The sequence below is a fragment of the Ambystoma mexicanum genome, chromosome 4p (genome assembly GCF_040938575.1).
Source record: "Ambystoma mexicanum isolate Mex_15411 chromosome 4p, UKY_AmexF1_1, whole genome shotgun sequence".
NCBI classification, from domain to species: domain Eukaryota; kingdom Metazoa; phylum Chordata; class Amphibia; order Caudata; family Ambystomatidae; genus Ambystoma; species Ambystoma mexicanum.
This window is the reverse complement of record NC_090927.1, coordinates 953,452,718-953,476,341: the sequence shown is the minus strand read 5'-3', so window position 1 is coordinate 953,476,341 and position 23,624 is coordinate 953,452,718. Positions and strand designations below refer to the sequence as shown.

At 47.7% G+C, this 23,624-nt stretch overlaps 1 protein-coding gene across 2 annotated transcripts in view; it reads right to left on the bottom strand.

Annotated features, from left to right (window-relative positions):
- ASCC3 (activating signal cointegrator 1 complex subunit 3) overlaps nt 1-23,624 on the bottom strand; it is a 2,962,611-nt gene that overhangs the window by 2,694,986 nt on the left and 244,001 nt on the right. For both annotated transcript variants that reach the window (XM_069606524.1, XM_069606525.1), the window contains exon 5: nt 11,509-12,092. In XM_069606524.1, coding sequence (XP_069462625.1) covers nt 11,509-12,092 — 584 coding nt within the window. The remainder of the gene's footprint in view (nt 1-11,508; nt 12,093-23,624) is intronic.

Below are 23,624 nucleotides of genomic sequence, written 5' to 3'. Positions count from 1 at the left end.
ATCTGCTGATAGTATCAGCAGTATCCATTCCAGACTGGAGACATTCCCCAATTGCCTCCTTCCCGTCTGACTGTATTCAGGAAGCCTTCCCTTTCCTCGCCTTGTAGAATATGCTCAGCCGCCGCCGAAATACAGTCCCACAGGGTATGGGTAAACCTGGCCAGCGTACATGTGACATTTGTAGATTTAAGGGCCATACTGTCTGAAGTGAAAACTTTACGTGCCCAGGCATCAACTTTTTTATCCTCTCTATCTGGAGGGATAGTGGGATATGCAGTTTGCTTTGATGTGGATGCTGCCTGAATAACTAGACTTTCTGGAGTCGGATGCCTGTTTAAGTATTCAGGATCCGTACTAGCTGGTCTGTATGTCTTGGGGAGATTACTATCTGCAGCAGCAATGCTCTCAGGCTTTTCCCAGTTTTTCTCCACCCACCTCTCAAGAGCCCTATGAAAGGGGAGAACTGGATCTTTTTGAGGACCTCTGACAATTATATCCGTCATGTCATCTTGTTCAAAAACAGGTGAAGTGTTACCCCAACCCATATACTCAATTACTCTGGTCATAAGACTCCTGTACCCTGAGTCTGCATGTTCTGCAGTATCAGGTCTGGCAAACTAATTCTGGGGAGGTGTCAATTCCACTGGCAGAATGTAGAGTGACACTCAGGTCTCTCATTTTGGACTCTTGATCAATGAGTTCCTCAGGAACTTGTTTTGTGCCATATGAAACTCCAAAGGGAGTGACTTCCTCTTCCTCCGAGCCAGATTCCTCATAAATTGAGGACATGGACTTAAAAAAGTCTGACCTAGGAAGGGAGCAAATCTTCTTTCTTCCTCTACCATATGCGGAATGGAAAAATCCTTCGAAGTTGTCGAAGGAATCTTCGATGACTTCGAAGATGACTTCGATACAGGCGTCGAGGTTATTTTTGGTTTTGATGCCGAAAAGGTCGATGCCGATGACATTGATTAAGTCGTCGAAGCCTTCGACGACTTATGTTTTTTATATGGCACCGGAGAGGTGCTCGACTCTCGAAGAGTCCTCGACGACTTGTCGTCGACTCGAGTTTTTTGAGTATCCTCGACACTACCGGTTTTTACCAAGGTAGTCTTAGACTTCCCTTTGTCATCCAATGGAGCGACCTTAGGGGTATGGCTCTTCCGAGGTTCATTTGAGCGGGTCGGGCCGCATTCTCGAATACCTCCATCATCTTTTTACGAAATTCTTCCCATTTTCTGGGAGAATCCAATTTTGTCGGACATCGAATTTCTTCGGTCGACTCGGAAGATGATGATGAGGGAGATCTATGTCTCCTCTTCATTTTTTTCGCTTTCTTATGTTTTTTGGACGTGGCCTTCTTAGAGGTTTCCCTCCCCACCGACAGTTTACCACTCCTTTCACAAAGAGCTTTCTCGGTCATGGATTGGCAGGAACCACAGTCGTCGGTTCAGTGACTGGAACCCAGACACCTGACACAAATCCGGTGAGGATCCGTGATCGACATTTTCGATCCACAATCTACGCACTTCTTGAACCCAGTCTTGGGTGTCGAAGGAGTCGAAGACGAAGACATTTTCTTCACAGAAATTCTCAAGCGCGCCGTTCTCGATAGCGAAGCGATCAGAAAAACTGAACTGAAGCAACGGGCACGGCTCGAGCTATTTATACCATCGGTGACGTCGACAGAGGACGGAGTCCGTCGAGGGACAATCGACGCCACAACCTCGAGCACAGCGCTCTATGCCGAGAAATCTTTTTTCCGAAGCAGGGAAGCTGGAGATAACGATTTATCATAAGATGAGGAATATGTGGGAGGACACAATCCATTCGAAACACCCTTTACTGACCTTGTTCGGCCTAATGGAGGATGATGAGACAATGCTGAAAGCGCCCAAAATGGTCTTAGGACTACTGCTGGCCGCAAGAGCCTGCCTCACAATGACCTGGAAAAGATCAACTCTCCCCACCAAGGCAGAATGGGTGAGTGTCGCCCGCAATATCTTTAGAATGGACAGTTTAACTGCTGCCCTTCACGGAGATCGCACTTCTATCGAAACTGAATGGTCTGAATTCCGTGCCAAATATATTACATGAACACTTGTGTGCATAATGTGCCAAAATGATCAAGAAGACACATTTAATCAGCTGACTGTGCCTGTCAAAAACGGTTTCCTTTTATATAAGCGCCTCTGTTTATTGTTAACGTCAAGGTTCCGCTAAAGACTATAATGCGAAGCAACTGCACACTTTCCGCCTCGCCTACGGACATGCAGGACGAAAAGGGGAGAGAGACATTAAGTTACATCTACTTCTAGTTACATTATGTTATGTTGACATTATGGACTCTTTCTTATATTTTGCCTTGTAAGTAATGTTTATATGACTTTGTTGAAATTCCCTTTTGTAAACCCAATAAAACTGAAAATTCAAAAAAAAAAAAAGAATGACCCCTCCTCCTCCCCATGTGCCCCTGGGCAACAGGGAGAGGGGCGGGAGTGGGCCTGGGGTTGCAGGAGTGCCACTTATGTTTTCTACTTCCCCGCTCCGGCTCCTGGCAGGGAGTTAATCACTGGAATAGGAAGGATGCTCATGCTAATGCACCCTATTTCAATGAAAAAAGACTTGCTTCTGTGTCAGAGGGTGCTGATGCAAAGCATCGGCACCCTATTGTTATTAAATGCACCCCACCACGGCGGAGGCATTTAATAACAAAATGGCACCTGCCGCGCCTTCTCCCACTACGCAAGCTCGGGGGAGCCCTTTAAAGACTCCCACTAGCTGACGTGCCAGGGGACTAAATGGCGCTCTGGGGGGCATGTCGCCAGCCCTGCCCTAAGGCCGGCCCTCCGGCGGGTTCGCCAAACTCTCTCCAGGAAATTCTTGCACAATGAAATAGTAGACACTCAAAGCTTTTGATACAGATGAATGGCATTGCCTCTCGCATTGACGATATACAGAACAGACCAATGGAACTAACAGTCCGCAGCCGTGAAGCACAGAAAATAATACACAATGCAGAAGAGAGTTAACATCTCCAAAACATGGAAAAAGCTACAAGAGATTAAAATGATGGCAGAGAAAATTGAGGATTTGGAGGGAAGGTCATGCCATAACAATGTGCACATAATAGGCCGCACGGATGGTGCCTAAAAGGGAAGATGGAAAGCATTATGGCTAATGGGATACAGCGGCTCCTTCCTGCAACTAAACTAAGCATTTTATTGTTGAACGAGCGCACAGGTCACTACTTGGACCAAAAGCGGGTGCACCCAATTATTGTATGACTCCTTAATTATCAGGCTTGCCGTAACATCCTAAAAGCTTTAAGAAAAATGAAGGAAATACGTTTTGAAAGCATGGAATGGAAATTCTTCTCAGACTTTAGCACATGAGTACAAACAGCTTGGAAATAATTTGATGCAATTAATCATATGTTTCAAGAGGAAAAAAAAAAAGTACAGTATGCTAGGTTTTATCCATCAAAATTAGTTGTGGTCTTTGATGGCAAGACATCTTTTTTATGAACCCAGAATCTGCAATGCAATAGGCAGAAAGGCTGTTTGTGGCACAGGCGCCTGCATGAGAGTCACCAAAGGACTGTGGTGCAACAGTCACATAATGAGTGGGGACCAGCACAAGGAAAATATAACAGAGCTATGTTGAGAAACCTAGCTCAGCAACAGAGTAATGCTATAGGATTTGAGTTTGATGGCAGTGCAAGAATATTAGTACTATACTAAAACTGATATGAAAGGGCATTCTGTTGGGTAAGGAGACATAGGGCCTTTAAGTGAAGCAATACACCCAGAGAGTGAGCCGGCTTGCATCATTTCAAGTAGTGGCCTATGAAGGTTTCAAAGAGTTCAACGGAGGGACAAGGGAGTAAGTTACATTCACAGGCAAAGTGGAGGAGGGTCAGTGTGGGCGGAGGGGTGGCGAAGTTGATAACGGACTGGGAACTTCAAACATCACCAGTGTGGCTTTGGAGGATGTTACTGAAGCAGGATGGAGCCATGATGAACTGTGTTATTGAATTAACATGGCGACTACTTTTAGTGTGCTTTGATATAACCACATTTTTATCGTGTAATCATTAGGGCTGATTTAATTAACCTGGAAGGTGCTTGGATTAAAGGATTATAATGAGGTGAGGAAAGTCTTGGTGTATGCAAACTGAATGCAGTTTGAATTCAGGAAACACATTTAACATGATCAGCGCTAACTTGAGGGGACAAGATGTCGGGGGATAATCGTTACTCTGCATCCTACTCTATTTATGCAAGGCGGATTGTAATCCTAATTTATACATCACTGACCTTTATATAAGTAAAAGTGACGTCTGGTTGGGAGAGCAAAATGTAGGTGTTGCTGAGCATATTGTTCTAATAAATATCTATGCCCCAAACTCAGATAGTCTCTCGTACTTTGATGGTATAAGAAAACTGTCAAATGGGCGTTACTATACACAATTTGGATGGGTGATTTTAATTTGGGGAAGATTGTACTAGAGGCACAGATAGATGGCGTGCAAAAGCTACAGAGAATGTGATGCAGCAGATGCATTTTTATATTCTACTTGATGTTTGGAGACATGCCTATCCGTGCAAGGCAGAGTACACATGCTATTCTGGTTTGCGCAGGTCAACAGCGTGAGTGGGCAATATCTTGATGCTCGCCGCTCATGTGGTACAAACTGCGGACTCTACGATCCTAGCAAGGGCACATTCAAATCACAGTCCTGTCAAAAAGGGGAGGGTATTGCCGGTGATGAAGGCGGTCAAGTCTTCACGTGAGACCACTAATGAGTACTTACGAAATGTTTAATGAAGGGTCCATACCTCAAATGGCTGCTACATGGGAGGCTTTTAAATCTTTGGTCCAGAGCTTTGAAATATTCACAGAAGCAGGGGTTTTCAAAGATATATGCAGGTTAGAGATAGATAAATCAGTGTGATGCAACAAAGGCATAGTGCCCTGCAGGATAAAAAGCATCTAGACCTTCTTCATGATGTCCTGCGTCAATGTAGGGAGGCTGTAGACTCGGAAATACAATTTAATACAGGCCAATTGCTTCAAGGAAGTAAAAGTGCTAATATAACTGAAATGTTAACCAGTGAGGGAGATAGAGTAACAGATCCCCAGGGCTTCAACACTGTTTTTTTACCAACACTATAAGAGTGTGTTCAGTCTACTAAGACGTAGTCGGAGTTTATGGACTACCTAACTGGAATCAATGTTACAATGAAGTTGGGACCCTCAGACATTGCGTGAAATTAAAAGTGCAGCCAGAAACCTTGGTAATGGTAGATCAATTGGCCTAGAGGAGCTGTCAGTAAGTTATTATGTAGATGGCCTGGCCCCACATGTTTAGAACGTATACTGCGATTAATCTAATGGAGTCATTACAAATTCCCTCCTCCCATGTGGCCAGTGATGGCAGCTGATACCTGACCCTAGGGGCGGCTTTATGAGTGAGGATCACATGGGAGAAGACAACTACCAGGGACATGTCATGACTTCATTGGACGAGATGCGGTATCTCCCCTTTCCCAAGAGCAAGACCCTCTAATACCCAACACCTTAATGGCCTATTGTTAGCCACCAGTTCCCCCTTGTAGAGAAAGTAAAGAAACCTCTTCATATTTCTCTGGTCAAACACCCACCTATGACCTAAACATACAAAGCTCCAACACAACACCTCTTGCTTCTGAGGTACCTTCATGTAAAATCACCTACAATAACTATTTAAACACCATGTGTCCAATTACACCTATGGACTTCAACTCCCAGAATCACCACCGAGACAAGCAGGATGAAGGAGTTTTAACAGGGTAACAAGAGCTTAAAGCACAACATGCAGTCTAGTTGTTTTTCCAAACCTTCCTGACGACGCTCATGCTAACCTGTCCCCTAGGGACCCCGACCTCCACTGCTAGTATCCAGCTACCTCACTGGACCCCACTTGGGACTACAAACTATGGTTAACTGTCACGCAGCTTTTGCATGCCTACGTCACCTGGCACTCAACTGTACAAGCATCTTCAGACTGTAATGTTGTTGAACTGTCCTACGGCCTACTTCTTCTCGCGTCCAATACCGGGCATTAACTGTATAAGCACACGCAGACTATAATGTAGTTCAACTGTTCCTACTGCTTATCTTGTATGTATCACTGTAACCAAGTTTCAAGTATCCTTGTAATTTTTGCGCCCGGCTACCTTCGGGTTTGGTTTTGCGCTATATTAAATAAACAAACAAACCTGTGCGTGAGACATTTAAACATGGCAACCGCACTACTGTGTGTAGCAGTGCAGGAGAAGACGGCTTCTATGCAGAAGCTCCCAAATGCGGAAATCACGTACCGGTGTGGCGGAGTAGAGAAGGCCGCCAAGACAGGAGAAACGCTGTGCGAGGGATGGAAGTGCTGTGGCGACTATTGGGAGCCGAGAGAGCGGTTCTGGGCACTTGGCAGCTCAAGGAGGCAGTGTTCTCCATTCCAGGACCTGAAGAGAAACGTGTGTGACCGCGGAGCTGCGAAGGAAGCCGGAAGGACATCTGCACACTCCAGTGTGGAAAGCGGGTGAAAGCATCATGCCGCAGAAGCGCGGACCGGAGACGCTGGAGAGAAATGGTGAGTCTACCCGAAACCAGTGGGGACTGTGAGAAACCTGAGGGTATCCTCACAGTAAGACCTTGGGAATCCCTTATTCAGATGGCTAGGAAATGACCATTGCTGTTGGATCGAGTTCCTGGGGGTGGACCAGTGGGGGAGGATCACCTGGTTAGGGGAGCCCGGGGATGTACTCCGGGAAATACCTGAGATGACATGCGGTACTATACCAGAGAAAGGGAGGAGGGGGACGAGGTCCCCAAGGCTTTTATAGGCTGTAGTAAATCAACCTCCCTTCCACCAATAAACTTCTCCTTTCGAGAATTCACCATACCCTCCACCTCTGCTAAATCTATTGCACACCCTGTTGTATTCAGAAACAATCTTTCTCAGAATCCTTGCTTTCCTGTTCCCTATCCAAATGCTCCCCGTCATTCTCCTTCACATCCTTCTAATCATCATGTTACGAAATCCCAATCTACTAGGATTGAGTACTACCATTCCTACAATCCTCTATGTTCTGTTTTGCATCCCGGTCATTCAGTCACAAACCTTCCCCATTACATCCCGTCAGACAATCTGACACTACCCTTTTTCCATCCTACCCCGTAGGACACTCAGGAACTCTACCACCCTCCTTTTCCACCCTGAACACTTCCTCACATTGGGACAGACAACAGACTTGTAATGTTAAACCTGTGTATCTGACATGTCCCAACCCGAAGGTCAGGCAAAGTGAGGCAATTGACTCAAATCACACACACCTGATGGCCTTTCCTTTTCCCCGCAGGGATAAAAGGCGGAGCAGGAGAGTGAAGGACGAGCAAGGCGAGTACAGCAGACAGCACGATGAGACGGCTATCAAGCGGCAGTTCAAAAGAAGGAGGAAGGCAGCCAGAAATAAGAGGGTGGTGAGGAGAGAAGTGACCTTGCCCTTTTTCGTCACAGGCCCACAAAACCTTTGTGGAAGAGAGCCTAATACCGCAAACAATAGCACAAGTGACCTGCAGCAGATGTCAATGGTACACGGGGCAAGCCTATGCCGATAAGCAGGAGCGAGGGATGCTCCTGTGCCCATGGTACCGATCTTGACTCCAGAGAAGCCAAAAGCCAAGCGGTGCCTCACAGCCGGTAAGTCGAGCGGAGAACCAATAAAAATCGGGCTGTGTTGAGTGAGAATCGCAAAGTGGCAACTTTTGAAACAAAGCAGATGAACTTTGAATGAACTGTTAAAAGTGTGAAGGGGAGACCGGTTGCAGAGAAAAGGCGGCACCATGTGGGTGCTAACTCGAGAGACCCTAGTCTAGCCCCATATAAGAGAAACTACAAGTACCAGAAGGCCGTAGGAAGGCCAACGAAATGGGTCACGGTGGTCCTACAGAGGGTCAAGCAAAATCCCTATACAATAGAAAGATTTTGATCTACAAGCGATGTGAAAGGAAGGGACGTGAATCCTTCATTAAAAGTAAACATTGAGATACCAAGGGAACTGAATCCCGTTAAAGAGAAGAGGGGTCCAAGCCCGAACAAGGGAGATCCAGGGGTGAAGCCATCACCCGAGAAGATTTTTTAAAAAAAAGGGGGGTCCGAGCTCGACTGAGGGAGATCCAGAGGTGAAGCTACCACCCAAAGTTGTTTGATAAAGAAACTACAGTATATTGTGATAAATAATTAAGAAGGGTCTACGCCCAGAAGACGGGGACCTAGGGCTGAAGTCATCACCCTACATGAGACTGTGATTCCAATCGAGAAGCATCAGCACCGAAAAGAGGGGGACCCAGGGGTGAACCGATCACCCAGCGAACATTGGAAAAGAACTTTCATGTGTTAAAGGAACTTCTGTTTTGTTGTTTGAACACGTCAGGCCCTTGGAGGCTAGAGACTTTCAAGTGAAACGAAACTTCGCCATCGACAGCCCTGAAAACTCGAGGGTTAAAAGCTGGCCCATTCAACCAGGGTCATTGCAGCGACAACAGCATTTTTTTCTGTAGTTTCCCTGCTTGACATCTGCAGGGCTGCTATGTGGAGGTCTACCCACACTTTCACAAGATTCTACTGCATCGCCAGGGATTCCAGAGAGGAGTCTCAGGTCAGCCAGCAGTGCTGCACAACCTGTTCTTTTGAGGGGAGTCTGTTCCAGGGCTAAGTGTATTGCTTCTGTGAGCCGTGCCACCCCTGTGGTTGTGTATATGTACTGCTGTGAAATTGTATTCATGAGCATGTTAATCCATGCAAGACCCCATGTTGGAGAAGGAACAAGTTACTTACCTGTAACTCTTGTTCTCCAGCATGTGTCTGGCATGGATTCACATGTAAACCATCCCCTCCTTCCCCTCTTTGGCTCTTCTTGGTTCATACTGCCAATTTACATGCGCTACCAAACCTGAAGATGGCCACCAGGGGTGGAGCTTAGGAGGAAGAGTGTCACTGGCTGGGGCATTATGAACCAAAGTGACACTGATAGGATATAGAGGAGACAAGCAGTTTTCAGCTTAAAGCTAAACTGCTTTAAATGTACAGAGGATTCCAAGGCTGATGACAGGGAACATTCCTGAGCATGTGAATCCATGCAAGACACGATGCTGGGGAAAAGATATTGTCACCCCAGAGAAGATACCTGGTGAGTGACCACAGGGAAAGGGTGTTGCAGTCCCGGCAGCAGGCTAAATGGTGGTTGGTCCCAAACACAGAGAATGTGGGTCCGCCATGGGTACCTACCAGTCACAGCTGTCCCAGAAACTGAATCCGGATTTACTGAGGATAGGTGAATGGGCTATGAGCCCCTGCGACACCGAGCACTGGATGGAAAAAAGAAGAATGAACAAGTATGAGAAAAAAAAAAAAAGATCATGACAGCCACACCTCGAGCGGGAGGTTCCAGCCTGTCCGTCATAGAGAAATTACTAATGAGGTGCCCGTGGCACCTGGAAGGGTGTGGCCAAGTGTGCATGATGTGTGATCGCATGCTCAAAATTTGCATGGATATTTCCTGCTGGAAAATGTGCAGGTCGCATCCCCCTATGGCCAGAAGTACCAAGAGTATGGGGGAAGGGACATAGGGGTAAAGAAGGGTTGAAGACCAACACTGAAAATGAAAGGCGCCATCAGAAGCATCTGTCACAAAGTATTTAGATGTTATAGTCTGCAAGAGTTCTAGGACGACACTGGAACACTAATGCATTGCAGCTTGTGTATTAACTGGATTAACGACACAAACTAGCAAAGCTAGTGTTGTAGGAGAAGGTTATGACCACCACTACTGATAAAACAAGATAGCGATACAAGCAAATCGGAGAGAAAAAAATGGAGAATTTGTGGGTTTCTAACAAAGCACCATGAGGAACAGAGTACATTATGGGAGATATGTATACGACCAGTGCCGGCCGCAGGTCTATCAACGCCCTGTGCACAGTTTTTGGGGTGCCCCCGCCCCATTGTTCTAGCATAACTGTGTACCCCCGCAGGCTCAGCATGCGACCCAAAAAGGCAGTTTACAAAACAAGCGGTGTAGCAGGGGCATTTTAATAAATCTGGAGAGGTTTCAAAGAGGGAAATGAGGAGGGAGGAAAAATGACAGGGAACTCAATGGCTCACCTGAAGTGGAAACTTGGTGGGCCTAAATAAAGGAAGATATGACGAAAAAGGGCAATATGTGGGAGTATGTTTTCAAGATGAATATGGGGGATGAAAACAGCAAAGTTACTCTTTCTTTTACAAAGTATCTTGCTCCTAAAACGAAAATTAACTAGCCAAAAAAAATGGTTGAAACCAAAAAATAAATCTACTTCGTGGGTTAATGACTGGAGAAAATGGCTTTGTTAAGACAAAAACATCTGAGAAAATCCGGAATAACCATACATTTACTAGAAAATGCAATCTTGTTTGTGTGATGCAAAATTGCAAATTTGAGGAAGCCTGAAACATTTTTGATATCTGAATAGAGAACTGGAAAAAATGACGTGATGGCAAAATTCATCCATGCTAACAAACACCCCTCATGCGTCACCAAACAAGGACTATTGTACTTTTGGACTTGAGGGTCCCAACTTAGTATTTATTTCAGATGTCCACCACCAAAGCACATGCCAACAATGTAAGGGATCCTTTTTGTATCATCGCCTAGAAGCTAGCAATACAATATAATAGGATTTACAATAAAAGAGGAACATGCCCGACAAATGTGTGTGGCTACCGAATTTAGCACAGCACCCGAATCTATTGTACAAACTGCAAGGAACTGCTCTCATTCCGAAATAGCCTGAAGGGAAATTGCATGCATTTTTAAAACCAAAAACGATTCATATTTAAAAACATACACCTATTTTTAAACTGTTTCAGTGAACTTGTCAGGCAAAATGAGCACACTATGCCATCGGCAACCACATGGTCAGCTATTCAATGATGTGTGAACCAAGTGACAAGTTACAAAAACGATTGTTCAGCCATCACACGTCAGCCGAATTGAATGTGGCAGACCAGAGCCAAAACGATATTGCAGGGTTTTGGGTGCAGCTTATACCCACTCATTAAATATGGAACAGAAATAACGGACAGGGTGCTACGCACCGACATGTGCATGTGCATTGAACCCAATGGGCTCTCTTGTTTTGCGCTGCGAAAGCGCATCGCTGCTTTCAAAAGGGCAACAATCTGTATCGCCGACACAGAACGCTCCAAGGACATCTGCAGCTGGAGCTTTGGCAAGGCGTCGGGTGCAAGCAGCTACCAAACTCGATCTTTCTCATTCAGTTCAAGAGAGTGGCGCACTCTTACCCACAGTGGCCGTTACTTTTTCTGCCAACACAGAGCCGATCTAGCATGCAACGAAATCAAACACTCAAAGTGCTGGACATCTGTCCTACTCTCTAATGAGCACATACTCATGCAGACAGTACCTCATTCTGAAGCTCGTCGTCACTTTTGGTCGAGGCCAGCATTTCGAACAGGGTGCAACAGAGGTCTTCTGCGGTTGGGCCTCCAGAGTTCCCCTGCAACGTGTCCAGGACATACTTCTCCACCTCGCCCAGAAGGAAAGAGTCTTCTGCTTGTGGAAATGGTAAGCGGTCTGAGCCGTTGACCGTGCCTCCCTGGAAGGACGCCAAGTGGTTATTGTGATATCTGCTGAAATCCAAGCTGACATTTCTCTCGCCATCTGCGTCGCCATTTACTGGCAGCTCCTCACAGTCCTCCAGGTCATACATCTCCAGCGAGAACATGATATTTTTACCAAAGCAGCCTTTGTTGTTGTCATTTTTGTCTTCAAACATCTGCACAAGAGCCTCAAGCTGCTTCTCTGTTAATCGCGATGCGATCCGACATGTGGCCTTGCAAGCTGCAGTGGCAGAAGTCGATGGAAAGGGCCCAAACATTTGCTTGATGGCCTTGGTCTCCTCCTGGCCTACACAATCCCTGTCGTGAAAGATCTTGAAAAGGAAAACCGCTCCACTTTCAATCGCTTCTTGCCCATGGTCGGTACCAACTGTTCAAAAACAAAGGGCAAAACATTGCAGATACACTTTGTGAACCAAAAACCTAAACAATGTTCATATATAGTCATATTATTAGCATATTCAATAAATATACACTTTACATCCACATTTGTTATCTAACACATTGAAAAGCGAAACATGTAGACATTCACACCACTTGCATTACAAGAAGGTATGGCAAACAAGTGCATAATTTTGATAGGCACGCTGGTCTCTGTTGGCAGGAATATAATTCACTGGAGGCACACAATGGCAGCTTAAACATTTTAAGATGCCCACAGCTGTCCAAATGTCTACAGTTACACTGAACATAAAGCAAAAATACTCCAAGAAACCCTGTCAGCACATCTCTGATGGGGGCGGATGGGGAGCAGGTGCGAGTGGATCTAGTGGTCACCTGACCAAAGCCCCGCCTACCTGGTGCTTTCCAGGTTGCTGCTCTTTTCCACCACCCCCACTTAGCAAGCCCCGCCCACCTGGTGCCTTCCTCGTTGCCACTCTTTTCCCTACTTAAGGAGCCCTCCAGCCTCATTTCCTTTGCAGGTGCAAGTGGATCTAGGTCACCTAGCCTAAGCACCACCCACCTTTTTAGCCCTGCCTCTTCCTTCCTGCTCTTAACTCTTAGATCAAGGGTGTCTCTCGCCCGGGCGTCCAAAGAAAAGGGCAGACGGAGAAAAGGGCAGACGGAGAAAAGGGCAATTCCTGTTTGGATTAGGAGGACCCAGGGACCTACCCCCTGCTCCATCCCAGTTATTAACATCTCCCTACATTAAGGCGGCGATTCCTCAGGAGGTTATCTCTAACCAATCACAGCATTCCGATTTAAATCTCCAACATTAAAATCCTCCATCTTTGGCAATGGTCGTGCATAATTGAACTGTTATGTTATTTAATCTAATAGAGCTCACTAACAGTGCGAGTGGCTGTCTGGCGCTTACTTGGAGATAAGCAAGAGACAATAGTTACGCAGAGAAAGCAGCAGCAATAACTAGGACTTTAATTGCTGAAAGAAAATACTAAGAGAAGGACTACGTCACAGAGGTTGCAATAGTGAATCCCACAAAGCTGGGGCACAAACAGAATAGGCTTGACCACCCCTCCAACCCAGACGATATCTAGAGTAGGGACAGCCAACAGGGCGTGATTTGTTGGGCACAGTGTAGGCCCTGGGATACAGCGTTTAAGATCCTTGATGAGAGAAAAGAAGGGCACGTCTAATCTTACCTTCCAACCTGCAGAGGAAAAGCAGCAACCTGGATCCCAGGAGGAAGATGTGGATCAATAATGTACTGCTACCACACTTTTTAAAACATTGTAAAGGAAAAGCGCTAACCCGAATTCGCAAGGTGGATGTGTGGTGCAACATAGTACAATTAGTATGCCTTTCCATGTCGTAAAGGAAAGCTATCAACACAGATTGCACAGGGTGGAGGGTTGTACTCTTAGGAGATCAAATGTTTCTCACCCATTAACTATAGCTTTTCAATCTTTTCGTAGTAATAGAGTGGCATGGTGGAGTATGATATACTGTAAAGGGGACAGCCCAGAGAAATGTCAATAAATCTTTTCTTGGCCATCAATTCACATGTAGAACAACTGGCATGTCAAGAATTAGGCAAGGAAACCTAATGGAGAAACAAATGCAATCTACCACCAAGTGTGTTTCAATAAGGCATTGTGGTTGTGATAGGTTTCAGGACCGGAATACACGTTCGACAGATGAGAGAAAGAAAACCAGGTGACCTTTATCACTCTTAGCTCAAAAGAAGATGTTACATCTCTTGTCATGGTCATCAAAAGAGGGGACAGATGAGCCTCCCAACCAAACATGGAAGCATTCCTCCTCACCAGCATCTAAAGAGGCAGTTTGTAAACTGATTGCCGCAAAGCAGGTTCAACTGCAACATCCATCACAGAAGATTGTGGTGACCGTGAGTGAAGATTCGTAGCTGATCCTGCAATCCCCCTCCGCTCCCCACTCAGACCACTTAGTCCTCACTGCCCAATGCAGGACCTGCTTCCTCAGTAGTGCTTACAGCACCAGAAATATCCACATGGCCATGAGATATAAAAAACAAAGTGTAAGAACTGCAAAAGAAACGGGGGTGGGGCAGGTGGAGGTATTATAAACTCTAGTATTGAGTACGCTATAGATTAACTGAAACCTGCATGATGAAACACGTGAAAGCAACTACTTTTGCTTTCACGTTTTTTATAACGTGCCAACACACCCAAAGGCTTCAGGGTACACAAAAAGCCCCAAGTTAGGATACAGATACAGCAGACAAATCATAGTCAAGGAAGTAGTTCATTGGACTAATCGGATCGATGTGATTACGTCATAAAAACAATTTTCAGTGTGAAAATGTTGATTCTTTTTTTTAATGCTTTCACTGCATATATATGTGGGGACAAACTGCCGCCCGCAGCTCCCATAACCCCCACATTTAGCCTTAGCCTTACCCACCTGCACACACACATTTATGCAGCGAAATGCAGTCCTCGACATTCAGCATTTTCTTCGTCTGAGTGTTTTCCTACTTTATTTTAGTACGATATCAAATAATCTACTCCTGGGAACCAGGCATAAGATACCTTTAAGGGAAAGAGGGAACTCATTCTACATATGCAGGGCTTGCAAATCAAAGCTGATCCCATCATATTTATTCAAATTATACAGGGCGAACAGCCAGGTAGAAGTCAAAAAGCAACAGCCATTCTGGAATTGCGTTAGAATTAGTAGTCACCAGTTTCAGGTACAATGGATCAGCAATTAGTGTGGGAATGATAATTAATTTATAAACTCAGTTGACTTTATTCGAAGTGTTGATCTCAAAGTGAGCATTCCCCTCCCAAGAGGGCCAATGAATGTACAATCAGAGGCCTCAATACCTTCAACTTTCTCTTCCAAAATATCTTCCTTCTCAAGCTCTTTGCTCATCTGCCTCCAACTCTCCCAGGGTCACTCGCTTCTCCAAGCAACAAGTTGGTGGTAGATCTCTTTCTTTGGCTGGGGCCTCCCTCTGGAACAGCCTCCCTGCCACTTGAGGAGAACCAACTATGGTTCCGGAAGCACCTCAAAACCTTCCCTCTTTGCTTCTGCTTACTCTCCTCCTCTCTCCTGCTGAACTCATGGCTGAAACTGCTACTGCACTGGTCACCTAGCCACCCTCTGATCCTGGGCCCAGGTCCCCTCCCCTGCCAGTTGCACACCTGCACTGCCTCCCTGGCAACCCCCGCACGTGGGGACTGTTTTTCTCTATCCTTACAGTCCCCTACCAGCACTTGACACCTGATGTCTGCACTTACCCCTGCACTTGCCACCAGCTGGCTGCGCTATTTTACTTATTACTTTGACTTATTGCTTTTATTTATTCTTTTTACTGTTGATCCCATGTACTGCACTGATCTCTCCCTCTTGCCACCTGTACTTTTCCCATTCCCCCTTCCCCTGCACTTGTGCGATCTCAATGTCACTTGACCTAGTAAGATCGTTGTCTCAGTCTTCCCTCTGTTCCCCCCACTTGCCTCGTTGCGCCTTGAAACAGCTGTGAATAGGCGCGCTATGAATGCCATATCATATATCATATCATACATGAAACCAATATGTTTCGTTTTATCTTTATCAAATCTTAATCAACGAGCAGATAACGAGAACAGTGGAGGGGCAGCAAATCCCTACTGAAAAAGTAGGATCCCATCTCAAACCCAAGTCTACAAAGGCAAAGTGCCAATTTTAAAAGTCCAGTATGTTCTAAAATATCTCTCCTAGATCTAGAGAAAAAGATATATTTTAGAAAGAAATGCATCCCAGCAAAAAATTCAAAGTTACTCACTGTAGTGACTAGAGTATTCATACTCCACAGTCACCTTTCCTCCATCCTTATGGGTGTCCCCCAACATGGGGGACAGTACCGGAACCTTTGGTAGTGAAAATATGAGCTTCCTCTTTAAATGTAGTATAGCGCGGGGATGCGCCCGCGGACATGGGAATGCCCTGTTGAAGCATTGCCCTCCCGCGCCTCACCTCAGTCCCCTTTGAATACTTTGGACGCTTAGATACCTGGCTATGCCCATTTACATATTAGACATTGGCATATATTGAAAATGTTAAGTATGTCTATGGGGGGTGTGTCGGGTTAATCATAATGTATACTTCGAAATATGTACTTCTTGTACTATGTAAACAAACCATTGTATGATATTGGGAGGAATTATATTTGTTGACATACTAATAAAAAGATTAAAAAAAAAAAAGACATTGGAATACTAGCGGGGGAAGGTGGGTGGGACGTATGGAGGAAAGGGGACTATGGATTAGAAGTACTCTAGTTACTATGCTGAGTAACTTTAATCATAAGTCCCGTCCCCTTTCCTCCATCCTTGTGGGTGATTCCACTGAACAAGACCATAGGGTGGAGCTGTGAAAACCTGCCTCATATCTAGGATGAAGCATAAAGGTTCTTCAGAACTGCTTGAGCAAACTCTGTATCGTGCCTGGAGCTGGTGTCCAGTGAATAGTATTTATAGAAGGTCGACAGAGTGGCCCAAGTAGCCACCTTGCTGATGACATCCCAGGAAGCGTGCCTCTGGAACGCCAGAGCCATGGTCTTGGCTCTGACCGCATGGGCATGAATCCACTCAGGGACAGACTTGACCATGGACAAGTATGCCTACGAGATGGCTTGAACCATCCAATGGGCGATGGAAGCCTTGGATGCTTGAGATGCGGGGGGGGAGCTCCCAAAAGTCACAAACAAAGCCTCAGACTTCCATAAGGATTTCGTCCAGGAGAGATAGAATTTGAGGACCCTCTTGAAGTCCAAGGAATGCAGAGCTCTCTCTGCCTCCGACTGCGAGTTCGGAAAGAATACCGGCAGGCAGATCTTATTTATTTATTTCATTTGTATAGCGCGCATACAACCCGGAGGCATTGAGGCGCTGTTACAGGTACATGCTATCACAGTGGCTTAGTCATACAGTACATTAGCGTAGCAAGATCAGGATTTGCAGTATAGTACAATAGGGTTAAAGACAGCAGGTACTGGTGGTGTTATAGATTAGGAGAAGTTTTTTGAGCGCTTTGCGTAACACCCAGTAGGATTTTTCTGCCCTCAGATAGGGGGTGGGAGAGTTCCATAGTTTGGCAGGGGAAACTTGAGCCACAGGCTTTGGATCTTTAGCTCTCTTGATTCAGATGAAATAACAAGACCACCTTGGACAAGAAGTTAGGGTTTGTGCGCAAGAAGACGTTGTCGTTGTGGAAGATGGTGAAGGGCTTGCACGAAGACAACGCCTGAAGCTCACTAACCCTGCATGCAGAGGTGAGTGCCACCAGAAGGACACTTTTTAGTGTCACCAAGCGGATGTCCACGGAGGCCATCGGCTCAAAAGGCTTGCACTGCAAAGCCGCAAGAACCACATTGAGGTCCCAGACCGGGTGCGGCATAGGCACTGGAGGAAAAAGCCTAGACAACCCTTTGAGGTGGGCCTTAACCACCAAATTGGCTGCTGAAAACACATGCTCAGGGGAATTATTGTAAGCCCAAATGGCCACCAAATAAGTGTGGCAAGTATCCACCTGCCCTCCAGAACGAGTGAGGTGTGCTGAAAAAGCCAGTGCGTCATCCAGAGGGCAGGTGGCAGGGTGCAGACCCTTTTCACATGCTAAATGGTAAAATATAGTCCATTTGCTCTTATACTGGGATCGGGTAGAGGGCCTCCTGGCCTGCTGAATGATGTCCCAGTTGTCATCTGAAAATTTAGCATGCTGAAGTCTCAGCTGGTCAGGAACCAGGCTGCCAGAGCTAGCTTGGCCCGGTCCGGGTGTTCCACTGCCCTGCCCTGCTGCGTCAGGAATCCACTACTGGAGATTGGAAGATGGACAGGACCCTGTGAGCACAACTGCAGCAGATCCGAAAAACCAGGGTCTCGCAGGCCAGTGGGGGGAAATCATGATGAGGCTGCAACCCACTTAAGCTCAGATTCTGCGTGGGGTCCGTTGGAGCAGAGGAGTGGGCGGGAATGCATAGCACTTGCGGCCGTGCCAACAGATCTAGAAGGCATCTCCCAGTGACCCCTGGCCCAGGAGACAAACTGGGGGCACTTGTCATTCAGAGGGGAAGCAAACAAATCCAGGTGTTGAACGCCAAAGCTGGGATAGGGGCAACAAGGGTGTGCAACTCCTACTGGTAGTTGTCGAACCCGCGACAGCTCAACTGGTCGGCTTCCACACTGCTCTACCCCAGAAGGTGGGCTACCGAAATCCTAACCCACTCCGCCAGGGCCCATTCCCAGATCGAAACCGCCTCCGTGCAAAGGAGGGGGGAATGGGTGCCACCCTGCTTGTTCAGGTAAAACATTGTAATAGAGTTGTCTGTCCTGTCCAGACCAGACCCGCCCTGTCCTTTATCAAGGGCAAGAAAGCCTTGAAAGCCAGGCCCACTGCCCTGAGCTCGAGCAGATTGTTATGCAGACGAGCAACCATTCTGGTCCAGGAGCCATGAACCAAGTGGCCCTCCTGAGTAGCACCCCACCTGAAAGGAAGAAGTCCGTCGTCACGCCCAAGGTAGGCTCCCGATGGGAGAAGGGAGAACCCACCGACATGTTGACATCCTATCCGACTGAGGCCCCATTTCTTGGTACCAATTAGGCTGCCAGGTGGAGCTTGAGGCACCTCATCTTGAGCCAAGCGTGCCGTATAGTGAGCATGCACAAAGCCATCATGCCCAGAACGTGCTGGAACCACCATGCCGAGGTGGTCAAGTTGGCCAGAACATGTCCCACCACCTTGCAGAGGGGAAGGAACCTCTCAGGCCTGGGTAACACTCATCGAGCAGTGAAGTTCCAGCATGCCCCAAGGAAGACCAGATCCTGGGAGGGGCTTAACTGATTTCCTCAGGTTGAGGGAAAAACCAAGATGATGAAGGATGTCCGCCAAACTCTGGCAGGAGTGCAGCATCCCCTCAGATGACCCGCCCTCACCAGCCAGTCATCTAAGTATGGGTACAGGTGGTGGCCCTCCAAGCGGAGAAGGACTGCTACTGCGTTCATCAACATTGTGAAGACCTGAGGGGCCGAAGGGCAGCACCTTGTGCTGGAAGTGGCAAAGCAGTTGGTAGTTGGGAACGTACAGGTAGGCATCCTTGAGGTCCAGGGAACACATCCACTCCCCTTCACAGAGAGAGTCGGCTATGAGCACGGGAGTTATCATCTTTAAGCGTTCCAGTGATATGAGATTCAAAAATGACAGGTCCAAGTCCACCCTCAAGCCAGCCTGGTTTTTCTTGGGTACCGCAAACATCCTGGGATAGCAGCCATAGTCCCTGTCTGCAAGAGGAACCAGTTCTACTGCCTGCATCTCATCAGAGAGAGAAAGGACCTCCTGTAAAAGAGCAGGGGACCTGATCTGGTGACGAGGAGGAGAGGAAGGTAAAGGGAAAAGGTAGAGGAGACTATGGAGAGAATCCACAGGTTACTGAAAAGATGCTTCCAGGTGTCCTGAAAAAGGGCCAAACGGGCCCCCACAGGCAAGCTGTGTTCCCCGACCTTGACATTACTGTTTCTTGGTGTCACGGGCAGAGGCAGAGGAGTGGGAGTAGAAAACCCACACAAAGTCCTCTGCCGCTTCCTCCTGTTGTCGCTAGGCGACCAGCCAGGCCTCCGAGCAGCGCAGTCCAGGAATCCTTTGAAGCTGGAGAATGTGTAGGATTAAACTTTGTCCTGCCCTGTGACTGAGGGAAGGATTTCTGACCAGGTTTTGTCAGGATGGCCAGGGACTTGCCGGTTTGAGTGGAGGTTTTCTTCTTCGTCATCTCGTCATTGGTTGACGAATGAAAAAGGTCCACGCCCTGTTAGGGCAGATCCAGGATCTGGTCCTGTACATCAGATGAAAATTTTGTGGCGTGCATCCAGGCTGTCGTCCTCATCTCGATGCCCAGGCACAGCCCTCGGCTGGCTGTATCAATGTGGGGGACCGAAGACCTCATGAGGCCCTGTGCAATGGCTCGGGCGTCTGCCAGCCCGGCCTTGAAGGCGGCCTGCTTCTCTGGAGGGAGGTCGGGCAAAAATTCCCAAAGCTTCTGGTTTGCTGCAGCCAAGACGGCATCTGCGTTGGCCTAACGCAGATGCAGTCCCGAGATGGAATATCAGCGCTTTCCCAATGACTGGAGGACCTTGTCCTCATTGGAGAGGCAGTTGGAGGTGGCTCCCATGGAAGAAGACGATAAAGACAATGGTTTAGAATATAAGGAGGCCGCGGCCAGCACTGACGAATGGGGTTGAGGATGCGAGGCCAGAAGGATCGGCTCCCCATCCAATAGCCTGGACCTGCTGTCCAGTTTCTTGTTAACCTGGGCGTAGGCCCTGGCCTTCTCCCAGATCTTCTGCCCCACCTGCAGGACATCCTTCTGGAGGGGGAAGCCAGACTGGACCGTGGTGCATTTGCCCAAAACCTTGGCTAGCAATCCCAACTCCTGGGGGAACTTGCTCAGGCAGAGGGACCCCCAGGAATTCTGCTAGTCCATGGAGGTGGTCATGAAAGGCCTTAACGGATGCAGAGGGTTCATCATCCTGGGCATCCTCGTCCTCCCAGTCGTAGTCCCCCTTTTTCCCCCCAGACTGAGGAGTGCCTGGTGTGAGAAACTGGAGGGTGTCTCCCTGTCTAGTCCCTGGGGATCTGTCATCCAACTGGCCAGGATACGACCTTTGCTTTTGGATCCAGTTCCTGGTGGTGGACCAGTGCGGGAGGCCCTTGGGGAGTGGGACACCGACGAGTGAGACGGGGTATCCCTCTGTGATGCTGGAAATGCATTGGAGGGACAGGTCCTCCATATCCTTGTCCTTTATTACTTTATCATGTATGTTCTATCTTGTTTTCCACGCAGGAGTTCATTTGGGACTCCTGGCGGTGTGGATCTTCCTCTTTCTGGCTTGGTGAACAGACCCTTGGGATACCCTCATGGCACCCATGGATGGGAGTACAACCCTGTACTCCTAGTGTATGTTTTTGGGTACCTGTGTGTGGACCACAGAGCAGGGCATGGGCTGGTGGCAGCTCCATGCTGAATTTGACAGGTGCTCTGAGTATCTCCATTTTCGGCATACCCAGGCCCTGCCATTGGAATCAGTTGATTAATGAAGGGAAACAAGATGGTCCCTGTCTCGGAAGCCCTGATTCTGTCCCTTCCCCTGACTGGCTGTTGGGTGTAAGTTCCATATATGGTATTGTGGGGAAGTCATGGCCAGACTGGCTGGAGCCTTCCCAATGACTTATGTTGGGGGCACGCCTGTGCGGTGGGACCTGGGTGAATGGAGTGTGTGACGAATACGCTTTTCATGCTATGGGTCTCTAGTATCTGGTGGTTGACACAATTACTGAGACAGCCCTGCCCGAAACTGCTATGAATGCAGTGTGGAATGCTGAATGGCAGAGTGCTTGTCCGAATCCACATTCTGTGCTGCGAGTGACGGGATGGAGAAGAATGGCCTGAATGCGCTGTGAGCCGGATTGGCTGCCCGACTGCCTGAATGCCCTTCTGAGTGATTGGTTGTCTGAATGTGTGCCAGTAGAGTGAATGGGAAATCAACAGTATATCCGGGGGCCTCTCACTGCTAGAATTCATTCGGAAGCTGAAGTTGATACTTGATGCTTAACCTTGAAGCCCGCTGGAAGAAGAATTGCTGCTGCTGTCCTTCGCTAATCTGAAAGCTACGTGACTGTCAAGGAACTGATCCAAGAGAGGACCTGGTTAGGAGACCTCTTCTTGGGCTACGAGGGACCATCGTGCACCAGCTGATCTTTGCCAAAGGTCCCTGGACACCAGACCCTCGAAAGGCCGCCGACCTGAGACGGGGACCGCTGCGGAACCACGAAGTGAAGCGTCGGGACATTGAAGTCCATCAGCGTCAGCAACTGCCGTCGCCGACCGGAGCCACAGTGCTCCTTTGCCTAAGAACATTGATCCAAAGACTCCCTTGCTCGTCATCGTCGACTGCTTTCGTCCTGCCAGCGAAAGTAAAGGTCGCCGACGACCAAGGAGAATCCGCCGGTGGGTTTCCCGCCACCCGAAAAGACCACAGAGATGCTGACGACTTGGCACCCTTGCTGGGCCAAAGTTCTTCATCAACTCTTTTGCTGCAACAAAATCTCGTCGAGGTGGACCGCACGCCTCAGCTTGCAGGACGTTTCCGACCGATCGTCACCGAGCACCGCAAGAATCGAAGCTGGTGCCGCAACAACAGTGTTCACCATTTTTCTTCACCGACTCTCGACGACCCATGGCTCCTGGCTTAAAGGGAGTGCAATCAAGATGGGCCCATCAATGACTCATCGAAGAACTCTACGAAACCAGATACTTTGGAGTCACTGAACCTTTTAGAAGGACTCAAGACTATATTGAGCATAATTGGACTGAGCTTGTCAAATACGCTTTAGTTACAGGTTGCCCAGGTGAGGGATCCTCACACCGAACTGTCTCTATGTAGACGGGAGACTGTTCTGCCATTGTTCGATTTAACTTGCATTCTTTCTGTGGTCTATCGTTGTTTCATCTTACAATCTGATTCTTATGTTATTGGGGCTATTAGCCATGGACGCATTTCAAAGGAATCGATAGTTAAAGAGTGGTACCATGTAGACCTGTATATATTTGCCATTATAGTATTGCCAGAGTACAAAGTGTGTTATTATGATTGTGTATATAACTGTGAATGAGGGACAGGCAGCCAGGAGTGGAATTTAAGTAAAACCTTTATTCAGGATACAGGAATTCAACAAAAAGTTCAAGAATGCTTCTTCTTCTTCTTGGAATATGGATGTGGCTTCTCGACCTTGCAGCTAGTCCTCGTAAGCCCACAGCGTCTCAGGCACAGCTCTCTCTCTCTCGAAGTCCTAGAAGAGAATGGAGAAGAGAGACCCCGTCCATCATTTGTTGTTACCTTATATAGGGGTTGGGGTCTAGGTAGTCAATCAGCACAGACTTGGCTTGGTTCTCTATAAATATCCCCGTAAGCCCAGTCTCCTTTCTCTTGGTTTGAAGGAGGGTTGCCTGCCCGGCCCGCCAAGTCCGGGTTCCCGCGAGGAACCCCCGTCTTGAAGAGGTATGGTACCCTCGAGGTCCCTGTGACGCTTTCTGAAGGTGAGTGTTGGCGTTGAACTCGGAAGCGGGTCTCTGCCTTCCGTGTCACTGGGTACGGCCTCGACCGTGTTGTGAAAGGAACCGCTTGGGAACGGCTTCTGCCTGTGAAGGCGTTCGGCTTGCCACGGTCCATAATGCACTCGGAGCGGAACCCCGCCCCGGTAAGCCAGCGGTTGTCCGGGAAGGACGGCCCAATCGCCTCCGTTCTGGTTTTTCTGTTTGCTAGAACAACCTCTTTCCACGTATCCTATACTCATGTAAGCGGTGTCAGCCGTAGTCCTTTCGTCCACGTCTCTCTTAATGCTGTCTTTCGGGGTCCCAAGACTGTTAATTATCTGGATTGGGCTCTCCCGACCTCGCAGCTTGGCTGGTTGGTACCCCCTC